Below are 23323 nucleotides of genomic sequence, written 5' to 3' on the forward strand. Positions count from 1 at the left end.
ACGCTTAGCTGTTTTACATTCCTCGGGGGATCCAAATTGATAATCACCGCAATTTTAGCAGGGTCCACCATCAACCCTTGCTTACAAACAACGTGGCCCAAAAGTATTCCATATGGTACGCAAAATATACACTTCTTCAAATTTAGGGAGATCTGATACTTCCTACAAGTATCCAACATTAGGCGAAGACTTGAAACATGCTTTTTAACTAACTCGAACATCGTCTAATCATCAAAGTAGGCCTCCAAAAACTTGTGAATAAATTCTTTAAAGGTTGCGACTACCACCCTAGAAAAGATCGCAGGGGCATTCTTAAGTCCAAAGGGCATAACTGTATATTAAAAAGAGCCCCATTTTGTGGTGAAGGTAGTCTTACTTCGATCTTCTAATGCGATCTTGATCTGGTGATATCCTGAGAATCCATATGTAAAAGAGTATGCTTCTTGCCCACCAATGTTCTCCAAGACTTCATCTATGAACAATGTAATGAATCATGTACACAAACATCGTTCAACTTCCTTAGATCTATGCATATCCTGATTTCGCCCTTTGTCTTCTTATCTTGAACTACCATAGGACTAACCTAGTCTAATTCTTCTACAACATCAATAATCCCTGCTACGAGCATCTTTTCCAGCTCTTTGCGCACCTTTTCTTTGTATTTAGGATTCAATCGGTATGGGTGTTGCTTTACCGGCTTTGAATTTGGCTTTACATTGATCTTCATAACACCTAGATCACCTACTCCCCTTTAGATCAAAGGACTTTGTTGGAAACAAGTCCATGTAACAACTCTGCAACTTTGTCAACTGTGCCCTCATCCCAATAATCGCTTATATTCACAAACTTCGATTGTGCTTCCGACCCAATGTTCACTTGCTTGGTCTTCAATGGTTTTGAAATGTGAGGAGCCTCTACCTCAGGCTAACAACTTCGCATTGTCCCTCTAACTCGGGGATATTGATATTCCTAGGATCTTCCTCACCTTATTCTGTGGTAACATTATAGCACTCCAGAGCATGGCGCAATTGCATACTCCAGTCAGGTTGTACCCACATGATAGGCTCTATAAGTGTTTTGAATATCGCAGCCTTGATTTCCTGTAATGCTTCATCAATACATTTGAATCCATCCTCAAAACTGAATGTTAGCAAAAATATCTCCTTCATAACGTCCCACTCCGTGGTTCCATGTCGCAGCTCTGTTTCTAAGTACCAATTCATTAGAATAATATCCAAGGTGTGGCAGAATATATGTACCCATTCAGGTTGTGGTTCCTTTACCCATGGTTTCGTCCAACGACCCAAATGCTCGCGCGGATCATCCTTCCCTATATATTTTTCAGAATGCGAGCATCTGCATAGCCAAATCGTAACTTCATCATCCTTTAGTACTCCTTCCGATATGAAAAATTGTCCTTATGTGTAGCCCACCATCTCGCAGGCATAGCTCTCAGCGCGATGTCTAATGCTTGTAATCGATGCTCCTCCAGTACATCCTTTTCAAATTTATCAAGAAACAAATTTACATCTTCTAAGCCATCATAATATGGTAAATTGCATACCTCAATGGATATACATCAGAGTGTTTTGGTAAGTCTGTTGCATCGTAGCGTTCATACTTCATGCAATCTATTTTACCAATGCTCGATCTCCTCATTTGAATCTGAGTTGCAGGAGTTTTCCTTTTCCCAAGTAATTCTTCCATCCGTCGTAGGATTGATCTAATCCTCATTCAGGGTAGTAAGCTTATAGATCCGTTCAACTTTATCCTCCTCATAGTAATCTCGGATTGGTTCCATATATTGCGCACCTTCGGCTAGATCCAATGGAACATTGACTCTCAGTTCCTTCTTCTCAAACATCACGATGTGCTTCTTCAGGTTGATGACCACATTCATATCAAATGCCCAATCGATTCCAAGCAGCGCCGGGTAGGGATTACTATCATCCACTATTTTGATTACCTCAAAATTAGCTATAATGCGCGCCCCTTCAATGTCTACAGTTACTCCATGTAGGCATCCCATAGGAATAATATTTTGTTGGTTTTCCATTCACAGTTGAATTGGGGACCACTATAGTGTCAACTTTCCCATTCTTTCCTAGGTCTGCTTAGGCAAAACATTCGCATCAAATCCCAAATCTACGATCACTTGGTCCATTTCAAATTCTCCGATCTGTGTAGTCAATCTCATCTCCTCACCAATCCTTTTCTTACTTCTGTCTACTTTATGTATTGCGCGTTGATCAGGTAGTGGCTTATCCTTGCCAGCACAGTTATCTATTAACTCTTGCAATCCCTCCACTGCTTTCTGGTCCCTTAAGAGATTCATATAGGTTTGCAAGAAGGATTTCAATACTAAGGGATCTGTCTTCTGCGTAGCAATGACCTCTTCAGGCTTCTTTGTTCGCGCATTCTGATTCTTTGATGTGGAAGCTTCTAAATCCACAAATCTCTTCTTCGCCTCCATAAATGTTCCTTTTACCTTATGCAAATCAATTTCAGTATCTTTGTCAGCAACCCTACACACTCATAAATTCTCTTCTAGTTGTTTCCTTGCGGCTTTATCTTCCCCAGTAGCTATACTGCTTCGCGTAACTATATTAATGCTTGGGCCATCCTCGCGTGGTTCTGACCTCATCATCTGGATGTTCTGAGTGGGTTGTTGGTTCTTCTTCTCTTGCATATTTGCGATGAGTATAGGAAAATCTTCTATTACATCGTCAAACTATTGGCAATACTAACAAGAGGGGTGTGTCAGGTTTTGACAATCTTGCGCATAATGGCCTGGTTCCCCATAATTGTAACAAATAACTTGTCCGCGACCTCTTCCAGCTCCTCCTCCTCGTCCTTGGAATCCTCCGCACTGCAGGTGTGCCTTGATCCTATTGTGGACGTGTCTCAGCCTGTACTCTATATGTCAAAGTTATGTCCATAATTAACTCATAGCTTCGGCAATTGCGCTCATCATGGCCTATAGACTTACAAAAATTGTAGAATAGTTGTTGGGGAGTCTGTACGAACTTCTGCAACAAATGGAAATTGTCAGTTGAGTGTTTTCTTGTTATTTGGCAGATAGCGCACCAGGGCATTACACCATTACTTGATCCAACGGAAGTTTCTAGCTTCAGGGGGTTAGGACCTCCCCCAATTAGATAGTTCTGATATACTGGGCAATGATCCTTGTCATGACCATTTCCTTTGCACTTTAAGCACCACACTTCAGAACAGGTCTCATTTTTGACCTCTTTTCCCTTTTTGAGATCCTACAACTCCATATGCAGGCTAGCTAGTTGTGTCTGAATCTGTTGCACTCCCAGATTCGTATCCTGAATACGTGAAGCCTCCAACTTTACTGGAATTTCCAGCGCTTTAGCCTACAATCCAATCTTCTGTTGTAACAATGGTAATCTCAAATGAGGCAACAACGTATCAATATACCATTCCTTATGCTGTGCATATGAAATCTATAGATTAGCCTATTGTAGCAGACATTTCAGCCTCTGATCAATATCCCATGTAGATCCATTCACCTCTTACTTAATTTCTTTGATCTCACTCACACATTGAGCTTGTGACTTTGGCTTTCTGAATTCATTATTCAGAGCATTTTTTGTGTCTTTCAATGACATAGTTGGATTAGTCGTACTGTACTTAATATACCAAGTCAACGCCCTATCTTGCAGTGCTGTGACCAGTTGCGATTTCTTCATATCGTCATCTGTTATCTGTTGTGACTTCCACACAACATTTGCTATAAACCAGAATTGATCAGGGTCTTCTGTCCCCAGACCCCAGAATATAAGCATCTTCATAGCGGAGGTGGAGGTGGAGGCGGGAGGCGTAGGTGTGTGAGGTGGAGGTGATGATGGAGGTGGATTGGATGGATGTGGAATTCCCACAGTGCCCTAATCTACCGGACTATTACTTTCTTCTCCGCTATCAGATGCTCACAAAAAAAGACTGTACTCAATAATTGTATCTAGATATTTTCTGAACTTCTTCCCACTTCCATAGCTCCCATCGAGCCTCTTCTAAACATCAATTTAGTGGCATAACCAGTTTGTTGCACCATAGCATTTTAATCCAGGTTTTCAAAGACTTCAGATACTTACCTCTTGGTATTTTGAAAAACTAGCGTTCAGTTTCGTATGATTGACAGACATATTAATCACGAACTCAGTGATAAATCCTCCCAAAATACTATCGATCCAGTAATCGACAACCTTCACAACCTTGTATTCTGATCCTTCTAGGCACTTCACTAACTTTGAAGTCCACACAATAAGGTTATCCAACTTCTAGGTAGGTTGACCATCCGCCAATTTAGCCAACCATTTGTATAATTCACATGGAAAAGAGCCAAAGAAAACTTCGTGTTCGTCTGTATACAGATATCTCTACAACCACTCTTCTTTCGACAAACACAAATTCCTATTTTCTTGAGCTACAAACTCGTGCAGCTTCCGATCTATCCACTTTTCAATCTCCTTCTTTGTTGGTCTCCACAAACCCCACATCACACGTCCCTTAGATAGATCCTGGTCCCGACAATAGAACCATTTGTTGGCTTGATGGGGCTTGGACCCAGGTTTGGAGTTAGCTATGCTAACCAACAAAACCCTACACTACCAGCCCTTTCGGCAACAACTCGCGTAGCGCAGGCTGCAGTCTCACCTGAGGCAGTATTGGGGGATGCTAGAACCAAGTTTCTGCATCCAGAGGGTTATGTGATGTGTTTTCTGTAGATCTAGGGCTTTATCTTGACCTTCGCGAACCCTAACCCTTGAAACCCATAACTTACAGTAAATAACAGTTAACAGATTTATGTCCTTCGTCGATTGCACTAAACATGCATAACATCATACAAATAAGTAGATCTACGTCTTCACGAATCTATTAAGTACTTTTCCTGATTAAATGCATTCAATAGATCATAAATACAACAACTTCAAAAATAAACAATAATACACAGATACACATATATCACTTCAAAATATGTCTTTATTATGCTTCAAATTGTTAGTTACAAACTCTCTCCAACCCTGCACACACAACTGTGAACTTACCAAGGTCTCCGCACACACAACTGCAGGAGCCTTCCCCTTCGCCCAAGTACATAACAGGAAAATTCAGACTTAACTCATACACTTCCCACTTAGCTTACCTATGACTCTTCCTTTTATACTCTTCCTTCATTACAATACCATGGGGCTTTAACAAACTAAGGGGCTTTGACCTTCCTAAAGCCCCTTTGACTCCTATTGACCCGCGCTACTCGCACTCCGCTCCTCAAATTATAGAGACTTTAAATATCTTTACAAATTAACAAAATTTTAACAAAATCTGACCCAGGGGACCCTGTCCCAACACTGGACATATATATAGAGCATAATAAATACAAGTTTTGTTCATTTACTCTTATCATTCATATAAGAGCATACATATGAAAACATAGAAAGAAAAACAAAAATAAGAGAACACATCCAAATTTCCCAACATAAGAATATTTGCTGCAGAATCAAGCTTCCTTCATTAAACTTTCAGAAATATACATAGCTCAATAAGTCTTCTAATAAAAAACCAACCATTTTTCATTCTAAAGAGTAACTTTGTCTTTATAGGAAAATTACAAACTATTCAAGATCCAAAAATAATGGATCTCAAACCTCTTTATCTATCTATAGCTTACTAAATGAAATAATCAAGGAGATAAGATTTCACCCCAAGTTGAATTGATGAGGTGGCTCTCCAACTGATTGGACTTTTTTTCTTCTTCTAAAAATAGAACAAATTAATTTTGGCAAATTCCTGAAAAATAGGATTCAAAGATCCATTTAAACTCTCAAACTATGATAGTTATGAAAATATGAGAGAGTTTTTTGTTAATGGGTATGTTCCCGATAAAAACCTCTTTGGGTTTTCAAAAATTCATCCCCAGTTGTTCAAAAAATGATTTTTAAAATAGTGGCTAAAACAAGAAAAAACTGAATTGCAAAATCCTGAAAAATAAGCTTCAAATATCCTTTTGAATATCTCAAACCATTACACCTGTGTAAAAACTGAAAGAGGTTTTTGTTAATGGGTCTGTTGTCAAAAAAATCTCTTTCAAATTTGGAAAATTCGTTTCCATTTGTTCGAAAACGACGCCTGAAGTTACTGCTTTTTATAGGAAAAAACAAAGTAAAACAAAGTTTTTTTGCCGAAATCTACCTAGCCATCACTCATTTGATACATTATCGCTCCTTTGCTAACGTGTACTCCATCAACGCTTTGCTTTGGACATAAAAGAATTGAATTTTTACATTTAGCACTAATAATCCAACGATCAGTGTTTAATGCTGCTACTGTGGTTGTCAATGCAATTTTATTTTCAAAACTTACAATAACATTGATATTATATTTGTCAACGTTTTAACCCTGTTTTTTTACAAATCGACGCTAACACTGAAACTATAAGCACTTTAACACTGTTTTTTACAAATCGATGCTGACATTGAAACTGTCAGCGTTTAAAACTATTGACTAAAATTGTGATAACAAAATGGACAACGATGATATTGCAAACTATTGCATTTCCTCACGCTACATATGGGACATGCAATTTTTTTTTTGTTAATGTAAAGGGTTTTATACATGAGATGATTATGGAGGAATGAAATCCGTCAAGTTAATTCATAATAAAGACATTCAAGTCCATGATCAAGACTGGCTAAAGAAGTTATCATCATCGAATGGGTTACATGTGGTCATAGTATATTAACAATGCGTAGCATTGGCTGTAATGCATGTGAGATATGTGAAAAGAAAGGTTCTATACAAAGATCATCTATGAAGGAAACAAACGCTGTTGGGCCCATATGCATACAAGGACGAGTAGAATGGTGTGTCGTGGATTACATATTGATTGTTGGTATCTTGTTAGCTTCTCTGTTGATATTGCAATTTAGTATTCTACATTCGACCAAAAACAAGAGTTGAACTTTTTCTCCTTGGAAAGAGATCTACAACTCTACCTTCTGACCACTTGGATTTTCCCTTCTATACTTGTCAATCCAAAGAATCTATTGGTTGTCACATACCTTGATATTTGAATAACATAGTAAGTTGTGGTTTCATCTATTTTGGGAGGCAAACCATTCCTTGACTCTTTTTATTTTTATTTTTAGATTTAGCTGAGATTTGTATAGTAAGTATTCATCTAGATGCCTATTGAATATAGGGATCAACCATTGACAAATTACCTATTTAATCGAGAAAGAAAGGTAATAAATTGAGTGAGTGTTAGAAATTATTAAAAGTAGTCAATGTGTCTCGTATACAAATTCATGTTGTAGAGCAAGGAGAGAGTGAACCAGGTCTCTCTCTTTAGTCTAAGAGTGATGCATCGAAAACACAGATTGTCATCTATTAGTGAACAAAATACCTGTTAGATTAAGTTGTGGTTTCATCTACTTTGGAAGGCAGACCATTCCTTCTTGACTTTTCTTTCAGATTTAGCCTAGATCTATATACCGAGTAATCATCTAGATACCTATTGAATAAGGTTATCAACCATTGATACAAATTCATGTTACAGAGCAAGGAGAGAGTGCACCGGGTATCTCTTTTTAGTTTAAGAGCAATGCATTGAAAACACAAATTGTCATCTGTTAGTGAACAAAAAAACTATTAGATTGAGTTATGGTTTCATCTACTTTGGGAGGCAAACCATTTCTTTTTTACTTTTCTTTCAGATTCAGCCTAGATATGTATATTGAGTATCTAGATACTATTGAATATGGTGATCAACTATTGACAGATTACGTGTTTAGTAAAAAAAGAAAGGAGATAATGAGTGTTCATAAATAACCAAAAGTAGAATGTGGTCGTATACAAATTCACGTTATAGAGCAAGGAGAGAGTGCACTAGGCCTCTCTCTTTAGTCGAAGAATGATGCATCCAAAACACAAATTGTCATCTGTTAGTGAAGAAAATACAATGAAACTCTAAAGGCACTTCAACTGTATTGGTTTCAACGAAACTCTAAAGGCAGTTCAGCTATATTGGTTTTATTATGTAGTGTAACACTCAATCAATATCATTTAACCTGCTCTCTCTGACTATATCCCAACTCTTCCGGTATAGACTTAGAGTCATCAATTGTACCATGAATAAGCTAATTCTAAAATCATAATGGCTATCTCATAAACTAACTAATATATTCTAATGACTACTATTCTTGATATGAGTTACTAGTAAAATGTTCATCTTCATTTGTGGTGCTTTGTTAGTAGTCTCCCTAAAATTATTATTCTCTACCGGATTATCAAAATACACTTAAAGATAAAATTAAAACCCTATATATATATATATAAAAACACCAATTACAAAACTGCTATCACTTTTCAATTTCTTAAATCAAAAATAAAACAAAATCAATATACATATTAAAAAAAAATTGCAAAAACCCCACTAACAAAACTCCTATCATCCATTTTCAATTTCTTAAATTAAAAATAAAACAAAATTGATATGCATGTCAAAAAAAAATAAAAACAAAAACACTTACAAAACTCCTATCATCCATTTTCAATTTCTTAAATTAAAAATAAAACAAAATTGACATGCATGTAAAAAAATAAAAATAAAAACACTTACAAATAGATTCCAAACCCCAAATAAAAATAAAACTATTTTTCACTTTCTCACGTGCTTTTGAAAACCCATAAAAGCGTAATCTAATTTAAGTTAAATGCCTGTAACGGACACATCATAAAAATATAAATAATACAAATCGCGTATTTTCTTTTATTGATAATTGGAAAAATATAACTAGGCAGTGACCTAGTATCTGGAAAAAGGGAAGGAAGGGGATGATCAGAGGTTTCCGCCGAGGCTTATGGTCACAGCAGCCTTGATGTCACTTGGATCTCTATTAACAGCAGGGAGGAGTCGTAGCATTTGTTTATTTTCAGAGATCTTGGGGGCTGTTTACGCTTTTGTACTTTGTGGCATGTTATTTACGCTTTTGTACTTTGTGGCCTTGCCAGAGTAATCATCAACATCAGAATTTGAAGAATCGAGCTCAGAATCATCAATCAGAAATTTCCAAACCGTCAGAATCAGCAAATTCCTCATCCGTCGGAATAAGAATCATAAATTGCTTATCGTCCAACTCCGAAATCCTATCTTGACTCATCGTCCGGCCATTCCGAAATCTCGGGCATCAACGGGCTTTCAAACTGCAGAATCGTATCCATCAGAAGCGGGTGCCTGAATAATAAGAAGCAAAGACAGCCCTAGAATCCTTAGAAACCGATACGGCTGCAGAAGCTTGAGTTGATGCCCTCCCTGTCACGGCCTATCCCGTCCCGTTCGAGAACACTTGACTGTACCTATCCATTCTGAAGTGATGAGCAAATGGCACCGGGTAGCTAAATACAGTTCTCAAAATTGTTGATTGCAGTATTAATAATTCAGCAAAATTATTTCAAGCTTCATCAAGCAGTCGGTTATTTTTGGGTTCACCAAGGATCAACATGCCAGCCCCCAAAACGTTAACCCAATGTAAGCTAACCCAAATTTTGTTTTAATATATTTTGGGGTTGAGGGTGCCGAGTTGCACCTTTGGGAATAGGCTGGTTTATGTTATATAGATTCTGCAATGCTTTATCTTCTAAATGCATATTTATCATGCCATCAAAATAATTGATTTTAATTTAGAAAGTCGATGCATCCATCTTTACTCCGAACATGGAGTTAGTTTGTTCTGTCACATTTTGAAGGATTTCAGTTTGCAAAGAAACTCCGTTTGCATTGAAGATTGTGAAATGCTACTAATACAAGAAGGTCTTTGTGAATAGATGATGAAGTCGATGATGCAGGCTTTGGGTTAGAAACACACCATTTCTTTGATGGAAGTGACATTGAAGACAGCGACGATGGAAACACTGACTTTCCTGGTTATCTGTAAGTTGCTTGTATCAACACATTCGTATGACGCATTGAGTGAAATTTTCAAACATCCTACCCGAAAATATAGTGGAGATGTATTTTGTCGTTTATTCATGAATTTGAAGTTTAATAGATGCTAACAGAATAAAGTGATGGAACTGCAAACACAAAGTAAACCATTTCACATTAAAAACAAGCGGACCATTGCACACAGAAAAACAGACTGAAGTGACAGACATACATGTTAAGATTCCGTAGTATTATATTCTTTGATGCAAAGTGAGTGAGTACAATGCCAAAGCTCTAATTATGTTAGGCCAGAAGGGGGATTAGGGTTGGGTTTGGACATACCCACTGAAAACACACACACCTCCACCTTAACCCACTCTCAGGTTCACACAGGTGTCTAACCACACCTTACGTGTGGGCTTCTACTTACACACAAATTATCATCAATTTTATATTATTTATTACTTTGATATTAAGTTGTGGCATTTAGTAGGGCTTTAGGTATAAATCTCAGCTGTCAAATTGAAAAACTAATAGGTTCAATCGTTAGAGACTACGCAAAATCATAGAGGTTGCAGAGTAGTTTATAAAGATATTGTGCAAGTGGATGTTTTTCATGGGGTCAACATTTGCACCGATAGGGTTGTTGCCCCTCGTGCATATGAGCGACAATTGTATTTTCAGGGGTAACTTGCAGGGAATTTTCTTGGCTTGATGGTGGTTGAACATAGTGGTCTTCCTGGAGGGATCATGTGGTGATTATTGTTTGCCTGCTGATTTCATTCTCCTTGGTTGGTGGTCTTGGTTGTTTTCTTGATATTCGTACTTTGCTTGAAATGGTGCATAGGTGCTTGATGGTTGGTTGCTGCAGATGGTGATGTTTCTATGGATTATATAACTATTGATATTCCTCATACTCAATTTATCATGGATCAGCTTGCGCTACTTTTTACATTTGTTGGAATACTAAAACTGGGCTCCGAAAATAAATGAAGATGAAAGTACCAGTATGTAGTTTCATATTTTAAATTTGTTCTGGTCATCAAATTTGCAAGGATAAATCTGAAATGGTTATGAACAAAGAAACTTTGCAGAGAATTGTAGGACATGGGAAAGTGTTGAGAATCCTGAAATTTCTATCCAACATTACTGAGTCATAGAGTAAACCTGAAGCAGACCTATTTGCAAAGAGACCAACAGTCAAAGCTATTTTCCTTAGTATATTGGACAAATTTACAGCTACATAATGGGAGTTTTCGATGGAAGTTGATGAGGTTTCCCATGCCTGTCATGAAGTCTGACCAAACACATGCACAAATTTGTTAGTGATCCGGGTATAAATGCTATCACGTCAGTATTAGCTCCTGTTGAGATCAATCTTAACCGTGCTCTCAGATTAAATAAACCTCCTAACAAGGAAATATCATCATGGATTCAGAAAGTACGAGAGGATGATATGGTTGACATTTTGATGATGAGAATAGCCTGGTATTTTCCAGTTTGATGATGGATGATAGTGAATGGTTCTTGGAATTTTAGGAGAGGAGTTCTAGCACTTTCATGTCTACTTCTACAATGATATTTTAGTGGAACTCTCTCATCTTCATCACTTTCTGGGTACCCATGGGGGATTGACATGAGGTGTTGGACAAGGGCGTTCTTTCACTTATGGTTTATTTTACTTCCATGATGATGACTAACATTATAGCCACTTATTTCCTTGGATGCCTTCCCTCCTTGGCATTTTTCCAACACCCTAGGATTTTAGGGCATGGCTGATGAGTACTTATTTTGGATAAAAGGCATTCTAGTTCTATGGTGTCTACGTGATTCCTATGGTCATAATTGATAGAGTGGATACTCACCATCAGAACACCTTGCCTCATAATGGATTCCCAATATGTGAGCTAGAAACAAAGGCTTTTAACATTTTCATGATCTCAACACTCCTGGTTGAGGGTGTTGGGGATTAAGCTTCTCTATTATGCTTCAGAGGCCATACTCTGTGGAGAAGACAACTACTCCTTTCTATTATTTCCAGCACTTGTCATTAATTATAGCTTATTTCAACCTGTTTGATGAGGAAGGATGAGTTTTTTGAAAATTTGACATCACCTTGATGGGTACAACCCAATTTTCCACCAAGACTCCGGGATGTGGCTGCGGGGAGATGCATAGGGGGGGATGTGGGAGTACCCCCAAATTTTAGGGAAATTTAGGGGGGATGGGGAGACATCAGGGTATACAATTTTTTTTTAATATATATATATATATATATATATATTAAATAATGGAAGTATAAATATATTACTTCATACATACATACATAATTGAACTAAATAATGAAATACATTGATCCATATTTATTGTTCATAATAGTACATACTTCATTCATACTAGTCATTCATCCATACACCACGAGATTCGATAATGAAATACATTAATCCATATTCATCATTCTAGAATCTACATTGATTTAAAAATTAAATTTATCATTCATCATTCTAGAATGTAAATTGATTTAAAATTTAAATTCATCATTCATCATTCTAGAATCTAATTAGTATTAAGCAAAATATACTATTGTAGATACCAATGTTATCGGAATTGAACCAGTGATTGAACGGAAAACCCTTTGAAACGAGAACCGGACCGAAACCAATTAAAAAATAGACCAAAACACCGATTGACCTGTTGAAAATGTAACTAGTGTCGGTCTTCATAGTTATATTTATGTCATGACTTGATGTAATCATTGTACTTGTCAAAAAAGAGAGAAAAAGAAAATGTATTTTGTAAAAGAAAATTTATTTATTGTAAATGGGTTTCTTGCCCATAGTTTTGGTCCTAGGTCAAGCACCCATTGTGTGCTTTGGGGTTTGTACAATAAATCAAGTCAAAGTCATGATGTAAAGTCCCTTGGAGGGCTCATGTATCAATGTAAATAAATAATTTTTATGTCATGGAAAAGTCTAGAAACCACCCAAGAGATCAGGTCGGCTAGCCCTATAAATTAAGAAGAATTTGTCCTCCATTGAGACACTTACTTGAGTGTTTATTTGTTTTGGGCATATCTAAGGCAAGTTAAAGAGCACAAGGAGCAGAAAGCTAGCGAAGAAGGAAGAATCTCTCTGTCCGAGTTTTGGATGGAACACTCTCTCTTGGCAGCCGAATTTCCTGAGGAAGGCTAGAAGTTGTACAAGTCTGAATTTGGGCAAGAAGCAGTAGATTTTGTTTTCCGTCTGGGTGGCTAGTCTGGTCTCTTGGTGAATGGTCTAGAGTCTTGGTCTTGGAAGTCTTCATTGAAAATCTATAAGGACTAGGAGTTCTATGGGTTTTCCCCTTTGGAGGGGTTTTTCTTTGGCTTGGAGCATATCTCTGGTGTCTCTTTTGTTGCATTTTTGATCTTCTTGTCTGGCATTTATTTGATGATGAAAAGAACATAATAATGATGATGATGAAGTAATAATATATCACAAGTAAATGTCAATGTTAAAGGGAGATCATGTAATAATCTAACCCTAATGAATGCCCTAGATTTCTCAACATGGTTTCAGAGTTTGCTTCACATATATAACGACAGGAAGGAGATCATTAAGAGCTTCAAGTTAGTCTAGGGACGACAATTGATTAGGACCGAGCTCCTAGAAGTAAAGAACTAAATTATGGGTATGAATTGAAGCCTTTGTCACAAAGAAAATCTCACATGCATGTTCTAGAAGTCTGAAAAATTTTGAGAGCCTTAAGAGCTATGCTTTTTCAAGGTCTGATAGACTAGTTCTATAGCCTCAAGAAAGCCGAATCCACTAAAGTAAAGATCGAACTGCTGGGCATTATGAAATAATCATTAAAGGGCATTATGAAATAATCATTAAAGGAGGTCTGGACTCTGGAATCTCTGTGTCACCTTAGAACCAAATTTGAGTGTGTAGTTTTGGTGTTTGAAGGACATACTTGTTGAAAAATCTACGACAACTAGATTAGGATTATTTCTTAATTTGATAACTGCTTGTGATATTCTTTTACTTAACTTGATCTACTTGTAGCTAATTCTTGTCTTGATTATTATAGTGTTCTTTATCATCAAACAATTACCAAACAATGAATATCAATGAGACAAGAGGACACAAAATGTAGGTTTCTAGCCAGGGCCAAAACATGTCCTCTTTAGAGGAAAACCCACAAGAATTCTTCTCTTCTTATAGAATCTTCAAACGACGAATTCCAAGACCTATGACTCAAGACCAAGTCAAACCTCCTTCTAATGAGCTTTTCTTCACAAAGTCAATGCTAGTCAAAGTTGCTCCAATTCTTCAGATTTCGACCTTTCTTCAAAATTTTGGCTTCTATTACAGGTCTGCAATTTTTGGCTGCCTGCAATCTTTTGTAGTTTCGCATGTGTGAGAGTTTAGGGCGAAATTATGAGTCTTTTTCTCCTTCTCTTGATGTGCTTCCTCTTCCTTGTTAACTCGACTTCCTTCCTTGATCTTTATTGCTCCTCAATTCGGTTCCTTGGTGTGACTACAATTTAGTCTTGCCGCAACTCAAAGATGCCCTAATCCTTTTTCGCATGTTTGGGAGATTTCAGCACTAAAACAATCCTTCAGAGTTAGATTTTTCTTCCTTTTCTCTCCTCTTCTTTGTTGGTTCTAGGTCTAATTTTCTTGTCTTCATCGAACTTTTTGTGTGCTAATTGGATGTCCTCAAATGTGGTCGACTTCCATCTTATATATAGGCTTCTAGGGATGTTAAAATTGGCAACTAGGGCCAAACTCCACATGTGCCATCTTATTTATGACAACGGATATTTTTCTTGGATTCCTCTCTCCGAGAGGTGTAGGATTGATCTAAAGATCATCCGATTCTGACATGTACAAATGAAGCTATGAATTTATTTTGATTATGTTCAAATTGTCAAGGTCGGCCAGCAAAATCATGTAGGCTTAGAAGCCCAACAATCATGTCTATTCATCCTCAACGTTGCATATAAATAGAAGGTGACTTAGCCTTAGTTGGACATACTCATCTTCACACTTCTCCCTCTCTCTCATCATTGATTGGGTACGGATTTCTGGGCCTCTCTCTCTCCACACATCCGAAATTTCAAGAGAGCGAAATTTCAGGAGACCGAATTTCTGGACAGTTTGACCAAGCGTTGACCAGCATGTGTTGACCTCCTTTGACTGCGTTTTTGTGAGGGCTATCTTTGTTTGGGCAGGCCGCATTTCTGGGCACAAAAATCGAGGCTAAATGTTGACTGTTGACCAACGTTGACTGCAACTAGGGCTGATTGTAGGTGGGTTGTTTGACCAAACTTTGATTGGGCTGAATTTGATTGTTTTGAGGGCTGTTTTATCTTGTTGTTTGGAGGCCAAAGTTGACTAAAGTTGACCGATTTGCTGAGGGTCAAATCTGCCTTGTTGACCAACGTTGACTTTTCTGGTTAGGGCTCTTTTGTTGCTGTTATAAATTATCAGATTTATAAATTGTACTATCTCTCTCTGCTGAACTATTGAAGACTATAAGAAGAATTGATCAAGGGTTTCCCCACATTGGGGTTTGTCCCTGGCTGGTGCCACATCTTGTGTCCTCTTGTCTTGGCTTGTCTTTTGTTGTTTATGTTTATGTTCTATTTGCATTTTACTATCATGTTGATGTGATTGCTAATCTGAATATTGATATTGGGTCAATAAAGAAATTGAAGTAAAATTGCTCTAAAGCATAGAACATACCATTGTTGCGTAAAATTAACATGGTATCAGAGCTGAGGTGAAGACAAAGTCCAAGCAAGAGTGAAAGAGCAATCACCAAAGGCAGTTGGACAAGGACAAAAGGTTCAATGGGTTCCTCATCCTACTTCCCGACTAAAGACAAGCTCCATGATAAATTTGACTATCATGGATGGAAGATGTCTCTTGATTTGACCTTGGAAGAAAAAGAAGTGATGGACTATGTGTGGGGTAAAATCCCTAAACCTCCTTCAAATGCACCGGTTGCTGCGAAGACCAAGTACAATAGGGCTAAATTCAAAGCAAAGAAGATTATTAGGGATTCCATTGACAAGCATCTGGTGGCCTACATCTCCAAATTAAAGACCTCGAAGGATATCTACGATAGGTTGGTCGGCATGTTCAAGGTTAGTAATGCTAATCAAATTCTATTTCTCAAGAATAAGTTGAAGGATATTAAGAAGGGCAAGGACGAGGATATTCAATCCTGTTTCTTGAGGATTACCAAGAACAAGAATGATCTACTCTCGATTGGAGAAGTCATTCTTGACATGGAACTTACTCTCACCACCCTTGGAGGACTCCCACCTGAGTGGTACGTATTTAGAACAATGTTACTTGGGAGCGGGAGCGAAAATGGATGCGGGAGCGACATTTTCAGAAGCTCCCAATTTGGGAGTGAATCCTGCAGCGTTTTTTATAATATATATATATATATATATATATATATATATATATATATATATATTTTTTTTTTTAATATTTTGATACATATATGTCAACAAAAATATGTAGAATGATGAATTAGATATAAAAAACATAAAAAAAAAAAAAACATAGATTGAACCATATAACAACAATCATCTAGAAGTTATAATCTTCGTCAACCACGTCCATGAGTTAGTAACATAGTAACATTCAACATATTGAGTCTCATGATTCATCAATCTTAAAGTTTCAAGCTTTCAAAATTCAATATATAACATTTATCATCATTGACCACCAAAGTTGTACTTGTAAGCTAAGTGTAACCATTACAACAAATAAAATCTAACATGAAATGAAACAACTTTCAACTTTCATGAAGCATCATATTCATAATTCATTACTAATGAACTATAACTGCCAACTTCAAACATAAATTGTCATATATTGTTTAAAAAAATATCATAATAAATATGAAAGAGTCAATAGTTATAAAAACTACTAGAAACTAGAAAAGACGAGTAAATCTATTATCTATTTCTTATGCTTGGGCCTCTTGCCACCACGAGAAATGTCTGATTTTTTAGTCTTGTTGGAAAATCAGGATCTTTGTCATTAATATCACCCTCTAAGCATTAATATCTAGAGGTATCTTTGTCATTACCTATGTATCTGTATAGGGATCTTTGTCATTAATATCACCCTCTAAGCATTAACATAAGATAGAAAAAGCATAGCATTTCAAGTCAGGATTTTGTTTGAGTGATGCGTACATTTTTAGGAGGGTCATGATAGAGGAGTTCTACAACCAATGTCACTAACATCAAGGTACATAGAGGGATTGGTGCTCTTGATTAAATATGAGTTCCATACCCTAATACATGACAAAATTCAATGGAAACATTGCAATCCCCCAATCCTGAAATCCTAAAAAACTGATAAGTCTGCTAGATTTTGAATGAAATCTAAAATTCTACTTTCTCCATATGAAATCCAATGAGGTTGGAACCACTCTCAAACATCTTGAGTCATTTCATGGTAATGTTAAAAATTTAAGTAAAAGGATGAAAATGAAGATTAAGAACCACCACCCTCAACAATGATTGAATTCCAGGGTTTGAAGAATTGATGTCGAGATGCATTCAAGAAGAAACAAGAATGGTGGAGCAAGAAATGCCTTCTAATAGAAGCAACCCCACTACATTCTCCGCTCATGCCAAGAGGAAGAACAATGCAGGTTCAAAGAAGCAAAGTCAAGGAAGATCGAGATTCAAAAATGGAAGAAAGGGAAGATGCTTTGTTTGCAATAAGTTTGGGCACTATGCAAGGGAGTGTCCTAATAGAAGGGATACACCTTGAGATGATGACTATCATAACAACTCTAGGGGCAACTTCAACAACAATGATCAAAGGAATGGTAGGTCAAATGGCAAAGGAAAAAGGAATGCGGGACATCAAGGAAATGGTCGACCCTCCAAGAAATCAAGGAACTCCAGGTATGAAGAATCCAATGTTGTTAACAATAAGCAAAAAGAGTACTATCTTATATCGGCCCTCTCCACTGCCTCTCCTTTGGACAGTTTCAGAAATTGGCTGATTGATAGTGGCGCCTCAAGGCACTTCACCAGATACAGGGAAGCCCTTTCTAATCTGATAGAAAAGGAGACAAACTTGGAGATCATCCTTGGAGACGATGCCACCTATCTCGTGAAGGGAGTAGGGAATGTTACCCTTCAATTGAATCAAGGTAACACTATTCATTTGCAAGAAGTACCATATGTACCTGATCTTAAAAAGAACTTGGTGTCCATTTCAGCCATGGAGGATAAAGGATTGAAGGTGGCATTCATCGATGGAAAGGTACGTGTTCGGAGTTTTTTTTTTAAAGATGCTTTTACTCTTGGGTTCAAGGTTGACACTTTGCATCAAGTTGGAGGAAGTCTATTGGGAGCCATGTCTTGCGACACATCTCTACAATTTGAACTATGGCATCGGAGGTTTGCCCTTCTTCATTATAAGGCCCTATCCAATGTGAGATAGATGGTGACAGGTATGCCCGAGTTCAAAGTAGAGCATGAAGGTGTATGTCTGGGATGTGCCAAAGGAAAACTTACAAGGGGACCATTCCCCTCAAGTAATAGCAAGACCACACACATATTGCAATTGATCCACTCAGACATATTTGGTATGATGCCCGTAAACTCCTTGCGAGGATACGTATATTATCTCACCTTTGTGGATGATGGACATTGATCTCTTATGAGGGTCATGTATGAGATGGACACTGATCTCTGGGAGCTCCGTGGGGCTTGGGATACTTCTTGGAGCGGTGAGCAACCATAGGGTGAGTGGTTCAGCCTTCCCCTAGTGGTTTGCTGTGTATAAGGTGAATGGTTCAGCCTTCCCCTGCGATACCCCTTGGTGACATATGGTCAGGATGAGTGGTTCATCCTTTTCCTGCTGAGACATCCTACCCATGCAGTCTAGGACTCATGGGAAGTATATCTCATCTGGTCAATGAGTAGGGAAATGATGATAGGGACCATAGTACTACCGATGGACGCATCATGTACTACAGTACTCCCTATTCTAGGATGACCGATATTGATCTGGGATCAATTGGAACTGACTTCGGGTCAGTAAGAGTGGTATGTCACACTCTCCTTTGATTAGGACTGACTTCGGGTCAGCAGAGAATGGTATGATACTTTCTCGATCACTTCTTCTTCTTCATAGTTCAACATAACAGAGCAGTGCATTGATGGCAGAGATAGATTAATAGATGGAGTTCTCCTTAGTTGAGAGGGAGTGTTAAAATTGGCAACTAGGGCCAAACTCCACATGGGTCATCTTATTTATGACAACTGATATTTTTCTTGGATTCCTCTCATTGAGAGGTGTAGGATTGATCCAAAGATAATCCAATTCTGACATGTACAAATGAAGTTATGAATTTATTTTGATTATGGTCAAATTGTCAAGGTCGGCAAACAAACTTATGTAGGCTCAGAAGCCCAACAATCACGTCTATTGATTCTCAACGTTGCATATAAATAGGTGACTTAGCCTCATTTGGACACAGTCATCTTCACACTTCTCTCTCTCTCTCTCTCCTCATTCATTGGGTACAGATTTCTGGGCCTCTCTCTCTCCACACGTCCCAAATTTCAGGAGACCGAATTTTTGGACAGTTTGACCAAGCATTGACCAACATGCGTTGACCTTCTTTGATTGCGTTTTTGTGAGGGCTATCTCTGTTTGGGCAGGCCACATATTTGGGCACAAAAATCGAGGCTAAATGTTTACTGCAACTAGGGCTGACTGCAGGTGGGCTGTTTGACCAGACTTTGATTGGGCTGAATTTGACTATTTTAAGGGCTGTTTTATCTTGCTGTTTGGAGGTCGAAGTTGACTGAAGTTGACCAATTTCCCGAGGGTCAAATCTTCCCTATTGACCAACGTTGACTTTGCTGGTTACGGCTCTTTTGCTGCTGTTATAAATTATCAGATTTGTAAATTGTACTGTCTCTCTCTGCTGAACTATTGAAGACTATAAGAAGAATTGATCAAGGATTTCCCCACATTGGGGTTTGTCCCTAGCTAGTGCCACATCTTGTGTTCTCTTGTCTTGGTTTGTCTTCTACTGTTTATGTTTATGTTCTATTTGCATTTTATTGTCATGTTGATGTGATTCCTAATTTGAATATTGATACTAGGCTAATAAAGAAATTGAAGTAAAATTGCTCTAAAGCATAGAACATACCATTGTTGCCTAAAATTAACAAGGGACCCCTAATAGGTCGACTTGACATCTCTTGGAGGCCGAATTCACTACTTTGTAGGCCGACTTGTCTATTGTTGATTGACTAGGTCTTGGAGGGTCTTTATGACACTTTTATGACTCAAATAAATTTCTTTTACATGGTACAAAGTGCCCGATGGGGTCTTTCATATATGACAATGACTCAATTGACTTCTTGATTCTATGACAAACCCTAGAAATACTCAATGGGTGCTTGACCTACAAATAAATTGACCTTGAGCATGAAACCCATGCTACAAAAATAATAATAATAGTTTTTCTTTCTTTTTACAATATACAAGAATCAAGAGTACATTTCATATTTATGAAAATCGAACCTAGTTACCTATTTCAACAATACTATCCTTGTTCTAAGAGACCGAAGGGCTAATCTAATAGCCCTCTCAAGGCCGAGTGCCTTGACAAGGAAATCACAGTTTTGGGCATAGTTTTTAAGGCCTAATATCAAAAGAAGACTGAATTCTCCGAGTCACCTCAGTATATTCATGGATGTCAAAATATTGCTTTATGTCAAATATATGAGTCCTTTATAGCCAACGAAGGGATCTTTTGATTATAAGAAATAGACCGAAGTGATTGGAGATCTAATTAGTCTATTGGAAGGCTAATAGTTTAGCTACAACTTATACAGACTAAAAGGAAACATATATATATTAGTCATAAATAATTATCGTGTTAAGAATTCTATCTTGCATTTGAATATCAACATGAACCTTCCCCTCAAATAGCCTTTGTGCCTCAGGAAATTTGGCCTTGGCAAATCAGCCTCTCCAACAATTCGACTTCCTTCTCGCTACAACAATTTGGCCTTGCAATCTCCAACAATTCAGCCTCATGGAAATGCTCCCGAATCAACCTGTAATCTTGTTTTTTCTCCTCAGTTTAGATGAGCCTCTTGCTTTGGAGAAATCGCTCTCTTTGAGAAAATCACTTTCCCAAAAATGCACTGGTCGCCTCTCTCTCTTGTTGTTGTGTCTTCACCTCTCCCTTAGGCTGTCATTTGTAATGTTCATCAAGTCCAAATCCATAACCCTAACCTCCCTTCTAGAAGATTTAGGAGATCAACAATTGAGATCATTTCTAAATCACTTAAATAATTTATTCCTTATCCTTAGGAATTGATTTAATAGTCCACAATATTTAATTGATTTTAACTATTGTCCTTTTCATAAGTTAGACTTAGGAAAGAAGACATAAATCACTTACTCCATCAAGCAAGCACCTAAAGAGGCAATAAATCATCTCCTACATGCTAAGACACCAGGCCTTTGCAGAAGACCTTTCGAAGCTACCACAAGCTTCAACAGTTCCTCCTAGCAAGGAAGGGATTCTCCACTACCCCCATCTTATCTCTATACTTCACAAACTTCCCTTTCACTAGAGGCTTAATGAGAATATCTGCCACCTACTCCTTTGTGGAAATGTATTGCAATCTCACAACACTCCTCTGGACTCTGTCTTTGATGAAGTGATATCTGATCTCGATATACTTGGATTGATCATGATGTTGAAATATGTAACTAGGTTCGGTCTTCATAATGACATGTGTTATCATGATTTTATGTATTTGATGTAATGAGAAAAATAAATTATTTATTGTTATTCTTGAGGCATGGGTTTCATGCTCAAGAGAGTTATTTTATAGGTCAAACACCCATTGAGTGCTTCTAGGGCTTGTCATTGAGTCTACAAGTCAATTGAGTCATTGTTATGTATGGAAGACCCTTTTGGGCATGTTACATATGTGAAGAAAATTTATTTGAGACAAAGTTAGAGTCAAAGAACCTCCAAGACCTTGTCAATGTGCAAGCAACAAGTCGACCTTATCAAGTGACAAGTCGACCTACAAGATGTGATAGGAAGCCTATATATAGGAGCATTCAGCCTCATTCAAGTAGCACACAAGAAGTTAAGGCAAGAAAGAGTCCTAAAGAAGAGTGAGGAAGAGGAGATGAAAAAAACAAAAGAAAAATGAAATTTTTGGGTCTTTTTTAGGCTATATTCCTCCACATGTGCGAAGTTTAAGGGCATCACCTTGCTGTAGTTAAGACTGAGTTGCAGGAGCCGAGATTTCAACGTCAAGAAGTCTAAATTTCAAGCCGAATTGGCAAGGAAGGAGAAAAGAGTCAAATTGATCCATATTTTAGCCACCCCTGTGAACTAGGGTTTTTGTAGAAGGCGAAATTGCAGTCCTGCAATAGCAAGTTGAAATTTTTAAGAAGGGCTGAAATTTGAAGTGGTGGAGCAAGTTTGACCGATGTTGACTTGGAGGAAGAGAAGCTCTTCAAGGAGAGGTTTTGACTTGGTCTTAGAAGAGTTTTGGTCAAGGGTCATAGGTCTTGGAATTCGTCAATTGAAATTCTATAAAAAGAGAAGAGTTCTTGTGGGTTTTCCTCTCAAGAGGAGAGGTTTTGGCCCTGGATGATAGCCTACATCTTGTGTCCTATTGTCTCATTGATTTTATAACACTAATAATAATCAAGTGAAAGAAGAAGATAATCAAGTTAAGTAAAAATACATCACAAACAATTTTCAAAGTAAGAGAAATCACTTAATTTGCTGCCCCTAGATTTCTCAATGCAACAAAATTCTTAGAGAGCTTAATGCAACTTTGATTGTCATAGTGAATCATTGTTGGTCCCATCTGTAGACCAAAGAATCTTGTGATGTCATACTGCCTCACACTACCTCACAATTCACCATACTTGCTACCATGTACTCTGCCTCTATTGAACTAAGTGTTGTTGGTTGCTGCTTTCTGTTATACCATGAGATCATGGCTGATCCCAAGTTGAAACAATGTTTAGACGTGGATTTTCTATCCACCACACTCCCTGCCTAGTCAGATTCTGTGTACTTGTTGACGGTGCTAGACCCGCCAACATTCAGGGGATCTCCCCGATATGAAGTTCCAGTTAGACCTCGCATCGTTTGGTGTAGGAGTCCCATCCCCAATACAACCTGGTTGCTGATGCAGTGGGTTTTAATGACGTGCCTTGGCTGCAATAACACAGAGTGATGTATGATGACTTTGGCGAGAACAAGTGTGTGACCCTGCAGAGAGTCAAGTGTGATGCATGAAGGTTTTTCCACACGGAAGGGAAAATAAGTGAGCCC

The 23323-nt window shown here is 37.8% G+C and overlaps 1 protein-coding gene across 1 annotated transcript in view; it reads left to right on the plus strand.

The window, feature by feature from the left end:
* The first annotated feature begins 8810 nt into the window (after positions 1-8810).
* LOC149259351 (uncharacterized) overlaps positions 8811-23323 on the plus strand; it is a 254630-nt gene continuing 240117 nt past the window's right edge. The window contains exons 1-2 of the mRNA XM_089418159.1: positions 8811-9553; positions 9850-9955. Of these exons, the coding sequence (XP_089274285.1) occupies positions 9526-9553; positions 9850-9955 (134 nt within the window). The 5' untranslated portion in view covers positions 8811-9525. The remainder of the gene's footprint in view (positions 9554-9849; positions 9956-23323) is intronic.

The sequence above is a fragment of the Pinus tabuliformis genome, chromosome 6 (assembly GCF_031772625.1).
Source record: "Pinus tabuliformis cultivar Carrire ecotype Pingquan chromosome 6, CPIR1, whole genome shotgun sequence".
Lineage (NCBI taxonomy): Eukaryota > Viridiplantae > Streptophyta > Pinopsida > Pinales > Pinaceae > Pinus > Pinus tabuliformis.